The 14,165-nt window shown below is 45.0% G+C and overlaps 1 protein-coding gene across 1 annotated transcript in view; it reads right to left on the bottom strand.

Annotated features, from left to right (window-relative positions):
- The window catches only part of LOC308090008 (serine/threonine-protein kinase PAK 3-like), an 87,296-nt gene that overhangs the window by 32,983 nt on the left and 40,148 nt on the right, over window positions 1-14,165 (bottom strand). The window contains 2 exon segments of the mRNA XM_080435035.1: window positions 11,310-11,347; window positions 12,445-12,598. Of these exon segments, the coding sequence (XP_080291161.1) occupies window positions 11,310-11,347; window positions 12,445-12,598 (192 nt within the window).

The following is a 14,165-nucleotide window of genomic DNA, read 5'->3' as shown; positions in this document are numbered from 1 at the left end:
ACCTCAGGTGGACGGGGCTCCAAGAGCCCACATCCACCTCCGGGGAAAAAAGGTCACACGTGGGGCTTGTCCAAACGAAACAGGTGTAAGGCCGAAGTCATGAGACCCGTCGCCTGCACGCATAGCCTGTATGTGACTTGTCGCCTCACGCGAGAAGACCCCAGGCCGAAACGCTGTCTATCCCGCCCGGGACAGACGCGCCGTGAGCCTGGTCTAGCCCAGCGAGATCCCCTATGAAGGTGGTCTGCTGAGACGGGACCAAGACGCTCGACGGACGGTGACGGTGAAAAACCCCTCGACGTCAAGTGGGGAAACGGCCACGTCTGTGTGCCGCGCCACCTCCTGACTGTGGTGGATAGAAAGGAACGTGGAAATAAGCATTGAAAACAATGCTGGTCCACCCATCTCCTTAACGCACCGTCCGCAGAGAGGGTCATACACCAGTACAACCACAGTGTGTTGTTGTTGATCAGGGGAGCTGACCAGTACAACCACAGTGTGTCACTGCTGTACTGAAAAAACCCCTACACACACAGTGTACCACTGAAGTACCGGGATAGTAAAACAGTTCCGGACTGCAAACTCTCCAACAAGCTGCCTCAGCAAGCGAGTCAGTAGGGGCTCTGATGTCACCCAGTGCGGACAACGCACACGTTTCCAACTGGACCGGTGATGTCGCCACGTGATCCAGCGGACCCGCACATGCGGGGCCGTTAGAGACCGTGGAAGGGTAGCGGTGGAAGGTGGCCACCGTGGTGTTGCTTTAGCGGGGCTGGCTATGCGCTGCACCAAAAAACAACACTGCAATGTGTTGTTGTTAGTGAGGCCAGTTAGCCGCCAATCGAAGCAACAGTAGCCTGACTGGAGGTTCTGTAAACCTAGCAGCTAACAAGCTAGACAAGGCTAAATCACCATGGGCCAAGAAACGTTGAGATCCGTTTCCAAGGGAACCGGTTCTTTGTGTGTGCGTTGCCATGGGGACCAAAGACGCTACTCCTGGTGCTAGCAGCGCTAACCCTGTGTGCGTTGCCATGGGGACCAGCGACGCTGCCACTGCCGCCAGCGGTGCTAACCCTGAGGTGACCGCTCGAGGCAGTAGAGGCACTAACGGTCCGTTAGGACCCGGCGGGGTCACGTGACCGGTCACGGGGACCTTGCCTGACGTCAGCATCCGGTTTGTCCGCCAGCGCAGCCTGTCTGTTTCCATGGAAACCAACGGCGCTGTCACTCTGACAAACGGGGCCGTCCGAAGTAAGCCTACCTTGGCCGTCGCCCTCTCGTCTGAGCCCAAAGGCTCCGGACGGAGCGTCGACAAAGTCGTCCTCCCCTTAGGGAGTGCTTTGTCGCTCGTTAGTGGCGAACGAGGCCTGTAGTCCGTGAGGCGGTACGGCAAAGGGGGCATCTGTCCCTCCAAAATGGCGGAGACAGAGGTCCGCTCTTTGACCCAAGTATTTATTGAGACCCTTCAGATTGGGTCGTACCCCCCCCCCCCTTCTTTTCCACCAGAAAATATTACGAATAGAAAACCAGTTGGTTCCGATTCATAGATAGTTCTCTGACTATGTTACTCTGAATTCTAAGGAAACCGGGGTTACAACGTAACCTCGCGTTTCTTGACAAATTCTTCGTAACATACTCACTATGGAGAGAGAGTGAACCCCCTCTCTCAGAGACATGGTTGCCTTACCCTCTGCATGAGAGGAACAACACCGTGTCCGACATAGGAGATTATATGCATAAGAGCACGTGGAAAACACACCAGTACAACCACAATGTGTTGTTGCGGATCAGGGGAGTTGATCAGTACAATCACAGTGTGTCACTGCTGTACTGAAAAACCCTGTACACACACAGTGTAACGCTGATGTACTGGGATAGTAAACAGAAGTATCGGAAGTAATTCTTTAATAGCGCCCAAGCTCAAGAGGAAGGAGACTTCCTCCCTCAGAGTATTGGCTGCTGGACCCCTTGCACGGGAAAACAATACTTTTTCTGTCACGGGGGGATTTGTGGAGAAATGCAGCCTGAAACCCTTTAGTATTGCTTAGCAATACCTAAGCATTCGGCTTGCAAACCGTCCATTGCTTCACACACCGAGCGAGTGGATGTGACGTCATCGGCCGCTCGGAGAGTGGGAGCGTTGCCATGGGGACCGTTGCCATGGGGACCAGTGACGCTGCCACTGCCGCCGGCGGTGCTAACCCTCGGGCCAACGGAGGACTCGGAGGAGTCACGAGACTGGCCACGGGGAAAAACCCCGGCGTCAGAATTAAGCCCAAAGATATATACAGTAAAACTATATATATATCAATGATTAATCCTACCTTGGCCGTCGCCAGAGTGTAGAAGAGAGAGTAACGTCACGCTTTGATGTCGCCGCAAAGCGGGCCTCTATGGGCTATAGTACCAACATTGGAACTATCTCATTGACGTAGAGTGACAGAGCACATCCGCATTCCATCCTCACAATGGGATCGACGCTACTGTCAGTACTCTCTTCCCAATTTACCCTGGCCGCCGCCATCTTGTCGACAAAGTTGTCCTCCTCTAGGAGGTGCTTTGTCGCCCTCCAGCGGCGAACGCGAGGCGGTACGGCCAAGGGGTCATGTCTGACCGAAGTACCTCCGGTTCACAGTGGTGCGTGGGCACTTCCTGTGGGACGGAAGCCTGTGAGGCGACAAAACCTTCCTCCCCGTAGGGGATGCTTTGTCGCTCGTTAAAGGCAAACGTGGCCTGCAAATCATGAGGCGGTACGGCCAAGGGGTCATGTCTGACCGAAGTACTTCCGGTTCACAGTGGTGCGTGGGCACTTCCTGTGAGACGGAAGCCTGTGAGAAGACAAAACCTTCCTCCCCGTAGGGGATGCTTTGTCGCTCGTTAAAGGCGAACGTGGCCTGCAAATCATGAGGCGGTACGGCCAAGGGGTCATGTCTGACCGAAGTACTTCCGGTTCACAGTGGTGCCTGGGCACTTCCTGTGGGACGGAAGGCAAAAAACGGCGTGACCCCATTCCACTGGCGCATTTGCGCCCTCTAGCGGACAGGGGTGATGTGGGTTTTTATATTACCTTCATATGATCCAAAAACATGCACAGACAATGTCTAGAACATCGGGACTCGGGTGTTCTAGACAGTGTGGGCTTATGTAATTGAGAACGTTGATACATTACATGCACGGATATCATCCCATCAATGTCTGGGATACCGGAGTTCGGGCATCACAGACATTGTGGACTTATACACAGAGAGCATTGGAGCAGAGAAGCCCTCTTGCAGGGGACTCCATTGCTCCGCTGCTCTTTCAGATGTTATCCAACAATGTCTAGAACACCGGGACTCGGGTGTTCTAGACAGTGTGGGCTTATGTAATTGAGAACGTTGATACATTTACATTACATGCACAGATATTAGCCCATCAATGTCTGGGATACCGGAGTTCGGGCATCACAGACATTATGGGCTTACATACAGAGAGCATTGGAGCAGAGAAGCCCGCGGTAGGGGACTCCACTGCTCCGCTGCACTCAAGCCACGTGAAAGAACGAGATCGTTTGTAACATGTAACACATTTATTTCTTTGGCAGAAAAAAATTTGTACTTTTAAACACACATTCGTTTTCATTAAACATGGCCTTCTGGCAGTCGAGGAGCCGTCTTGTCCATGGAGTAAGGTCTTCAGAAGCCCCCGAGGTTTGCTCGATACACAGAGTGAGAAGGCTAACAAGCTGGTGTTATCCTAGCGAGGCAAGCTAGGCTAGGACAACGCTGTTAATAACCTGTTGCATGGGTGTTAAGCCAACAAAACACTGCCTGACTAAGGCGACGTTAACCAAGCGAAGCAGCTAACGTAGCTAGTCTGGGCTAACTCACTCACGAGCGTCTGCCTCGTTCTCCCCTCGCCTATGCTGCCGTCGCCGGCGCCCCTTCGTTGTCTCCTGGCGACGCACCGCTGGCCCGGTACGCTTGCTGTGGCAGCGGAGTAGACGGCTGGGAAGAGGGGGAGGAAGTGCCGCTAGGCAGTCGCACCTGGGTGGTTCCCCCCGTCACGGTGCTAGCGGCTGCTGCAGTGCTGCGTAGCACGGCTTGTGTAGCAGCCTGGAGGTGCTGCGAGCGGGGGCTAACGCCGCTCGCAGCCGGGACTGCCGGAGGGCCCATTGTGGACTGTGAGCGCACGTGGTGGGCCCCACCACCCACGTTCCCTGGGCCGTGTTGCTGGATCCGCGACGACCGGGGACGAGACGTCGCTGCCTCCCGCAGCCAGGGCGCTGCCCTGGCTAAGCGGCTATCGAGGTGCAGCGTGGAGAACAGCGCAGTCCTCGCAGCGTCCCGGTGCATCTTGGAAATGCCCCGGCCCCGTAGAGACCGAGGCACGAGATGCAGAAACCACGAGGGTCATCCCCGGCGATCATCAAGCGGCAGAGCAGCAATACGCAGGGACGTGGAACCTCCATCTCGAGCTAACCTGTTAGCTTTCAACCGCAAGGCTAAGAGCGCGGAAAACTCAAAGGAGGAAAACTTGCTTTAGCAGTAAAAGAAAGAAAGAGAAGATAGCCGCGGGAGCGGAAATAATAAAACTTTTTTTTTTTAATAGGAGGAAAACCCGTTGGTTAGTACAAGTACCACCGAGTGGGCTAAAGCTGGTTTCTGTCCTGATCAAAGTTACGTTTGTTATTATTAAGGTATGTCTTGAGCTGTTGCATCTGCCATGCAGAGAAGCGAAAGAGGATGAGCCACGTCACGCAAGAGGTTTTATACCTCTTCCGGTTTACCGGACACGTGACATACCCTTCTCAGCCAATGAATGGCCCGGGAGTTTATGGTATGTAGCTCTGCATCACGCCAGGAGGCGCTGATATCCCATAGTGAGTATGTTACGGAGAATTGACAAGAAACCCCCTGGTACTAAACAAACAGTACAACGATAATGATATCATAATATAGAGCTTTAACATTTTAACAAAAAACATTTAACCCCTTTAACTCGTGTGTGTAAGTATACCCTGGTGCGTCATATGCTAAGTTATAGCGTTTTGAAAAGAGGTTACCTATTAGGATCAGTGGTTTTCAACCCTTTCATATCAGGGTCCATTATTTATTGGGCATTTGAGCCACGGATCCACCGTTTGATAGAGATTTATACTCCCTGACCCAATACTTAGAATATTTTGATCGTTGGATAAGATTTTGTCCACAATTCTATCCATGCTGTATTGATGTCGGTACCAATAGGAGAGATAACAGGCCAACGTTGATCAAAATAACAATTCTTCTACATTCTCTAATTATGTTACTTCGTAAATTCAGTAATACAGATGTTTAACAATATTTTAACTCTTGAGAGTGTAAAATGAAACCAAATGGAGCCGTAAGGGTCCATTTGGTTTCATTTTACACTCTCAAGAGTTAAAGATCTATAAGGGTCCATTTGGTTACCGACTCTCCATCATTTAACTGGGGACCACCTGGAACCCCCTCTAGGGACCACCATTCAACAATAACAGCCGATATACGCGCTCAAAATGTTTTGAGCGCGTAGATCTGCTGTTTTCACCAGGGTTGTGGCTCTTTCGGAGCGGGAACTTTGGGGGGGTGGGAGGGGTAACATACATTCACTGTTTTTGTATACCCTTTGATATAGACCTGTATGTGAAAATATAAAATAAAAAAACCTTGAACAAAAAAAGATCTGCTGTTTTCGCAGTAGAACGCATTATTAGAATATACCGTACCTAGTCAGAGCAATCTAACCTGCCAAACGCTGAGAGCCAAACTCAGTCGGACAGATTGATACTCAACTGAAAACACGTGGAATTAAATCAAATTTAAATCTCTCAACACAACCGAATGGGTTTCCCGAGATTGAGTGGAATTGAGCTCAACAGACTGGGTAACTAATCTGGGTAACTAAGGTCGAATCAAACTCTGGAGATTTGACTGTCAACCGACGTCGGTTTGACTGACAACTTCTCCTCTGAGACGAGGGCATGTTCCGAAATCGGCATCAGAAACAGCATCAAATGTAATTTAAGGCTTACAGTATGCCGTATCCAACCCAAGACCGGGGAAAGCATGCGTGTAATTTTAAGATTTCTTTGGCTATTCAAAAATAGCAGATATACAAGCTCATAGCGCAGCACCAGAACCACTGATATTATAGCAATTTAGAAGACATTTGTAGAATCCCCAGAAGCAAAGATTTGAGTTAAAATGGTTTGAGAACCACTGATATAGAAACATACGTTTAAAACAAAAAACTATTAGGATTTAGACATTTGTAGAATCCCCAGAAGCAAAGATTTGAGTTAAAAATGTTCGCTTTAAAAAACATATATATTCAAAAGATTTGCACAAACTTTCACAATTTAAAAACAAATAGCAGATCTACAAGCTCATAGCGTGGCACTCGGTACTCGATGAGCTTGTAGATCTGCTATTTTTTGAATAGCCAAAGAAATCTAAAAATGACACAGATGCGTTCCCGGTCTTAAAGGGTTAAATGTCATCATGATTTGAGTGCATGGGGATCTCATTTTAAATAAGCCATTGCACTTTTATGGGCGATCCAGTTTAGAGGACCTTGTATTGTGAATTGTACTTCCATGTACTGTTTCCATGTCTTTCTAAATAAAGTATTTCAATCAATCAATCCCTCCTTAAACCAGCAGAAATAGTGGAACCAGAATAGAACAAAAAAATATCTACTGTTTTCGCAGTAGAACGCATTATTAGAATATACCGTACCTAGTCCGAGCAATCTAACCTGCCATAAACGCTGAGAGCCAAACTCAGTCGGACAGATTGATACTCAACTGAAAACACGTGGAATTAAATCAAATTTAAATCTCTCAACACAACCGAATGGGTTTCCCCAGATTGAGTGGAATTGAGCTCAACAGACTGGGTGATGTGAGGTCGAATCAAACTCTGGAGATTTGACTGTCAACCGACGTCGGTTTGACTGACAACTTCTCCTCTGAGACGAGGGCATGTTCCGAAATCGGCATCAGAAACAGCATCAAATGTAATTTAAGGCTTACAGTATGCCGTATCTAACCCAAGACCGGGGAAAGCATGCGTGTAATTTTAAGATTTCTTTGGCTATTCAAAAATAGCAGATATACAAGCTCATAGCGCAGCACCAGAACCACTGATATTATAGCAATTTAGAAGACATTTGTAGAATCCCCAGAAGCAAAGATTTTAGTTAAAAATGTTCGCTTTAAAAAACATATAGGCCTATATTCGCACAAACTTTCAAGATTGTTCAAAAAAGCAGATCTACAAGCTCATAGCACAGCACTGCTATGGAAATTCCAATTCTGCATGAATATGTATACGACTATCACAAGGCCTGAAAATAATCCACACACTGCATTGAACATACTGACCATTGAATTCCACATATTGACAATTGAATGCAAACAACGGCCCTCCATGTTGCTGGTTCAACTCCTCACTCCTTTCTAAAAAAGTATGTAGCATGTAGTCAAAAATACAGCCAGACTCTAAGCTCCTCCTCAGACTTGATGAAATCAGACTTGATTTCATCAAGTCTGATTTGATGAAATCATGAATTCATCATGATGAAATCATTGTTTTAGTGTCATTGTTTAGTGTCATTCTTTTTAATGACGCAACCCCCCCCCCCCCGCTATTTCAAATCTGCTCACCCCCTCCCCATGATTCCCATTTCAGCTGAAATACAGAGATTTTGTTCAATAAAACACTAATAACCAATTTCATTGTTCGTCTCATTTAACCACTTTAATCCTAGCACACCGTATATTATCAAGATTTTTCAAGATTTGTAAAAAAAATATAATTCAAAAATGGTGTATCTACAAGCTTGTAGATTAGCTATTTTTTAGAATAATCAATGTATAGGGGCTTAAGTAGTTAAACCACCTACATTTTAGTGATAAACAAAACTGTCGAAGCTACTGTATAGCCAGGTTTCTCCTGGTTTGGCCCCTGTAGTTTTAAGTTAATTGCACTTTGAAGGGGTTCATTCAACACTCAGCATTTTACTGTGTACAATAATAACACATGCCCTGTGGGGATGTCGTCTCTCTCTCTCCGCTCCAGAGAGAAAACCGTTTTAGGAGAGGATAACGGAACGCGGGTCAACATAATCCCCAACATCCCTCATGACAGGAAGGCCATAGCCTTTATAGCAGGGAGAGGCCGGTGTCTGACTGATATTGAGTGAAAAGAAAGAATTGCCACTTTGGAAAACATAAAGGGCCTGTTGTGGTCTTGGCAGCGCTACAGTATCAGCCATGTGGCTGCTGGCAGTCAGCGGTGGAAAAAGTACTCAACCCCAGTACTTCAAAGTTAAAAGTATAGATGATATTCCTGGTCAAATATTACTCGACCACAAGAGAAAGTTGCTCAGTCAAATTTGTACTTAAGTACTGGAGTACTTGCTTTAAAAAAAATACTTAAGTATTCAAAAGCACAAATTACAAAATGCTTTTTCTTTTTAATATCAACGCATTGCTGTATTAAAATGTAGACACAAGACTCTAAGATTTTCCAGTGAGCTAGCAGATATTTTCGGCTATTTTCATTATATTTGAAATAGGGTTAATGCATTATGTACTTTTCCCCGGAATTTAGCAAATCAAAAGTAGAATATTTGTCTTTGAAATGTAGTGGACTGAAAGTCATAAGTATCCAAAAATAATTGATACTCAAGTAAAGTACAGATACTTGTCAAATGTAAGTACAGTACTCAAGGTTACTGTCCACCCCTGCTGGCATTGCAGCCTACAGTGATGACATCAATGATGACATCAGCGATGATGAGTCATCAGTTAGCTCATGATGACTTCAGTGTATTCGTCTCCAGAGCCTGCCCTTCAGCTGATGAACAATTACTACCAGCTCCCTTGTGTAGCGCAGTCTGTCTTTAAGATAAGATAAACTGGAGGGAGCCTGTTGTTTTCCTTGTTTGTTTTCTTAAGATCAGATACACCCCTTAAGAACATGTCATTTGTCATTGTAGCACATTAGAGATTAGGGGATTTAGTCTGGGGTACGAGAATAGTTGAGTCACCTCTCAACCGTGACGGCTCAGTGAAAGTCCGGGGAATACCAGTTTGACAGATACCCTGGACCAGCCACTTCTAACCTCGCAAAACCTGTCACGACCTCACCACACCCCGGCGGCGTTCGAGCATAACCCCAGCATGAGGCAGACAGACACACGCCGCACCGCTCTCCCCCTGGGGACTGAGCAGCACCGCATCTGCAACGAGCATATTTTTGGTTTGGTTTCACTTCGTTGTTTCAGTTCAGCAATGCTCCAACGAAAGGCATTTAACCACTTCAACTCCAGCATATACTGTATGCAAAAATAGCAGATCTACAAGCTCAAAACGCGTCGCATTGTGAGGCGTTTTGAACTTGTAGATAAAGTGCTCGCTCCTTCTGAGTGAGCAGTTTATCTAGCCCCCCCCGCCCCCCCCCCCCCACACACACACACACCTCCTTTTATGTTATTATCATGGATTTAAACTGTATCCTGGGCTCTATCTAGGCCTGTCACAATTATTACATAATCGTCTAAATGCAATTATTTGAGATAATCACAATTATTTTTGCATAATCGTTTCCATGTTGAAAAATGTTCCCCCATTTTCAAATATAAAAAAAAAAAAGCTTAAGGAAGCAAGGCCCAGGCGAAGTGTCTGCTAATTGCTTGTCTAGAGAAGGTCACACAAAAAAATGTGCTCAAGTAAACCAACGTCGGACAACAGAGTTCCCCATAGAAGATGCCCTTTCTTTCACAGACCTCATAGCAGTTGGCAGGTATGGAAACTTCACGTCATGTGGTGGTGCATGGGGAACATAATGGACGATTGAAAGTTTAAGTGTATGGGGTAAACAGAACGCTTCATTTGTTCATGTAGCCACCAGACACAACAGAATACAAACACTGAGACTCACTATGCGTGAAAAAGCATCACAGCTCCTGGCGTCACAATCATCACATTAACCCATTAAGACCGGGAACGCATCTGTGTGTCATTTTTTAGATTTCTTTGGCTATTCAAAAATAGCAGATATACAAGCTTGTAGATCTGCTATTTTTGAAAAATCGTGAACATTTGTGCAAATCTTTGAATATACTGTATGTTTTTTAAAGCGAACATTTGTAACTCAAATCTTTGCTTTTGACCCCTTGACATGAAAAAAATGTATTTGGCCGCGGACCCCCATCTCAAAATATGTTGTTCCAGGGGCCCCCCAGAAGCAAAGATTTGAGTTAAAATGTACGCTTTAAAAAAAAATATATAGCCTATATTCAAAGATTTGCACATATTTTCAAAAAAAATCAAAAAATTGCAGATACACAAGCTCGTAGCGCTGCACTCGGTGCTGCGCTATGAGCTTGTATATCAAAACATTACACAGATGCGTTCCCAGTCTTAATGGGTTAAAACAATGACGCATCTTATACCTGCTGTCATGGGGTTTAGGGGTTGTACATGAAAGTGTGGACTAACTACTTCCAAATGACCAAGATATTGAAAAGAAACGATGTCCATGACAGAACAGTTAGAGGCTAAAGACCGAGGGCAGAGCTAATGGAAGTTACGTAACACGAAGACGGTCAGATGAGGTCAATGTACTCAATGCAGGCAGACAGTCTGCCTTATGATTATGATGCTCTATAAAAAAAACAACCAGATCTGTCCAGCTGACAAGAAGCATATAAGCACAATAAAGGATATATCTAGTTAAATGCTTATTGTCTATATTGATAATCATTTTTGAGAAGAAGGCAGATGCACACCTCAAAAGGTTGGTGACAGGTGCTTAAGTCAAAAAATGCATAATTCAGAAGGAGATCTCTGATGGTGAAATCAAAGAAAAGGACCCGCACACTGTCAAGAACTTGAAAAAAAAATGCAGCTCTTTATTTTGACTGATGGTCTGTCCTGATGAAGGTCCAACGACCGAAACGTCGAAATAAAGAGCAGCATTTCTTTGATTTCACCATCAGAGATCTCCTTCTGTATATTGATATTCATAAAACTGTCAAATTGGATCTCGATCCCCTTTAGAATGCACTGAAGTTTTATAATGATGGTGACCTACCGCTATGCTAGGTTTTTGGTAAGAATTATAACCTATAATTATAACATTGTGAGTGAATCTTGCTAATAGCTGCCGAGAGTGTTATATAAAAGCAACTCTGTTTAAGATCGATGCTATTCTTTATTGAATTTTGTATTAAGAAAAGAATGCAAAAGGAGGATGTAAGGATGAAAATTAGCAACTTTAAGATGCATGAGTACTTACCAAAGTGTTAGCCGCTATGTAGCCATGTGCGGATTTGTCTGAAATGGAAAGAGAAGGTTTTCTTATAGAAACAGCATCTACGGCATATACATATCAATAGATACATAAATGAAGGGTGTTATTTTTATTTTTTTTACAGCAGTGGGTTCAGGGGCCCCAAAGGTCCTTGAGGGGGTTCCAGGGGATCCCCAGCTAAATGATTGATAGTATTGGAACCAAAATGGACCCTTACGGGTCCTTAACTCTGAGAGTGTACAAATGGAACCAAATGAGCCCTTACAGGTCTGTAACTTCAATTAACACTGAGGATTTTACAGTGTTAATTGGGGTCCCAGATATTTTAATTTTATTTGATCAAACTGGGGGTCCTTGGAATTAAAAAGGTTGAGAATCACTAAACTGCTTTACTGTACACATCACAATTTTTGATTTAAATTCAATTAATATATATATTATTAAACTTTACCTAAAGTAACCCCAGGAATGGGATTTTATCAGGAAACAATATTTTGAAATGAAACACGAGTGGCACGATTTCATTTTTAAATGGGACTGTACATATTGCACATTTTGTGTCATCTCAGATGACTGTATGCAGATGTTTCATACAGCGCAGTACTGTACAGTACGTACCTCCTGAAGAGAAGCTCATGTACTTTTGGTTTTATATTATATATATTATATATTATATTATGCTGTCGGGCAAAAACCTCTTATCTCATATCATATTTTAACTTTTTATGTTTTCTTCTGTAAATTCATCGGCGTACTACAGTGTCTTACAAAAGAAAATAGCCGATCTAAAAGCTCAAAACGCATCGCATTGGCTATTTTTGCTACCATTGGAATTTGAATCCTGAAAGGTTTCGGACATAATGAGGTTTCCACCCGACATCAAGGATATGTAAAATATATGTTAAAGCAGCACTATGTAGTTTGGGGTCAAACTCAGTGGCCACTTTGGACACAAATAACATGGCAGCCGACGTCTTTGACTTCATTACCCAAGAGTCTCATGCGCTGTGATTGGCCTTGGTGCCTTGGCAAATGCCAGGATGAAACTCAATGTCTCCCCTATACATAGTAATAGAGTCAAGCCACCTACTGTAGCAGTGTGTTATACAGCACTACGCACCTCCTGAAGTGAAGCTCATGTACTTCTGGTTCTGGTTGGTCTCTTTAGAGTCGTAGAACTTCAGCACGTCTAGAACGGCCTGAGGGTTCTTCTTCTGTTCCAGCTTAGTGATGTTGGAGGTCTGGAGGAGGCGAGCCCACTGCTCTGGTATGCCCTGGGGGGGGGGGAGAGAGAGAGAGGTCAAACGTTTAACCACAATAAAGGTCTTTACACACCAGGAGCCAGACAAATAAATGTCTACAGGCTGATGATTTTATTCGCGGTGAAAAATCTACTTCGTTCCAAATAAAAAAATGCGTTGAGCTGCAACCAGGGCAGGAATTTCATGGAGGCCATCGACGCCGTTTTGGGCCCTACAATATCTCGCCTTATCTTATTAGGCCTTTTTTTGTATTATTTTGAACACATTTTAAAATAGTGAAAATAGCTGATCTACATTGACACGTTGTGAGCTAGTAGATCAGCTATTTTAACTATTTTAGAATAATAAACAAATGCCACTAAGATTAGGCATGAGGGATAAGGCTTTTTTTTATTTCACCGTTTTCTCCTTTGCTTCTTTTCTGTAAAATTATGTTCTTTTAAGCCCTCTCCAGACCAATCTGAGTCGGCCCGATTTTGGGCCGAATTGGCTTCGGGAAGCGTCGGCCAGTCGGTTAGGGGTCCGTCGGGGGGTCCGTCGGGACCTTTTCGGCCGACCCAGAGCCGACCGAACATGTTCAGCTTTTTAGCCGACTGGTAGCGCAGTGGCAGTGACAACAGAGGGCTGTCGGTGTTGCCAGATTATGTGAGAGAAACAAGCGACCATGTCTATGAAAACCTACATTCACTGTTTCTTGTTGTTGCTCCCAGAGAGAGAGAGATTGATTGATTTGCCCTACTTTTGCGCTGTGGTGATTGGGAGCAGGTGTGTAAATTTGTCCAGTGACGGAGTCACATGCATCCGTGTTTATGTATAAATATGTAATGCGCAAGTATGTAAACATGTCCTTCTGAGTGGGAGTTCAAGCATTGCATGAATAGGCTCGTAAAGCAGGGAGATAGTGACAGAGGAAGAGTGGTAGAGGGGGAGAGAAAGAGGGGGGAGAAAGAGAGAGAGAGAGGGAAAGAGAGAGAGGAGGGGAGAGAAAGAGAAAGAGAGAGGGGAGGAAGACAGAGAGAAAGTGGGTGAGAGAGAGGGAGATACCAGGAGCGAGGGAGAGAGAGGAACAGAGAAAGCGGGAGGGAGAAAGAAAGGGAGAGAGACGGAGAGAGAAACGGAGGGAGGGAGAAAGAGGGAGGTAAAAAGCGGCAGAGAGAGAAGGAAAGAAAGAAAGAGGGAGAGACAGAGGGAGAGAAAAAAGGGAGAGTGAAAGATTGAGAGAGAAAGAGCGAGCGAGAGATTGAGGAGACGGAAAGAGGGAGAGAGAACGAGCAATTAAGTGAATTGCTTTCACCTGCTGCTGCTGCTGCTGCTGTGCGGAGTGTGCTACAGGGCATATCTCCGCCAAGCCAGGGTGACCTACCCAGGCTCATGAAATTCATATTCAGGCTAGTAGCCAATTAGAATGAAATCTTCAAAAACGGACTCATATACTGATACAGAACCATATATTGGCTATATATTATGGCTGTCGGGTGGAAATCTTGTATGTTCCTTTTTTATTATTATTTAAAAACAATTTAAAATCGTGAAAATAGCCAATCTACAAGCTGTAATTATTAATAATTAAGAAATACTA

This window comes from Gymnoscopelus braueri (assembly GCF_963280865.1).
Source record: "Gymnoscopelus braueri genome assembly, chromosome: 8".
NCBI lineage: Eukaryota > Metazoa > Chordata > Actinopteri > Myctophiformes > Myctophidae > Gymnoscopelus > Gymnoscopelus braueri.
Note: the sequence above shows the minus strand (reverse complement) of the source record. Positions and strands in the feature narration are given on the sequence as shown.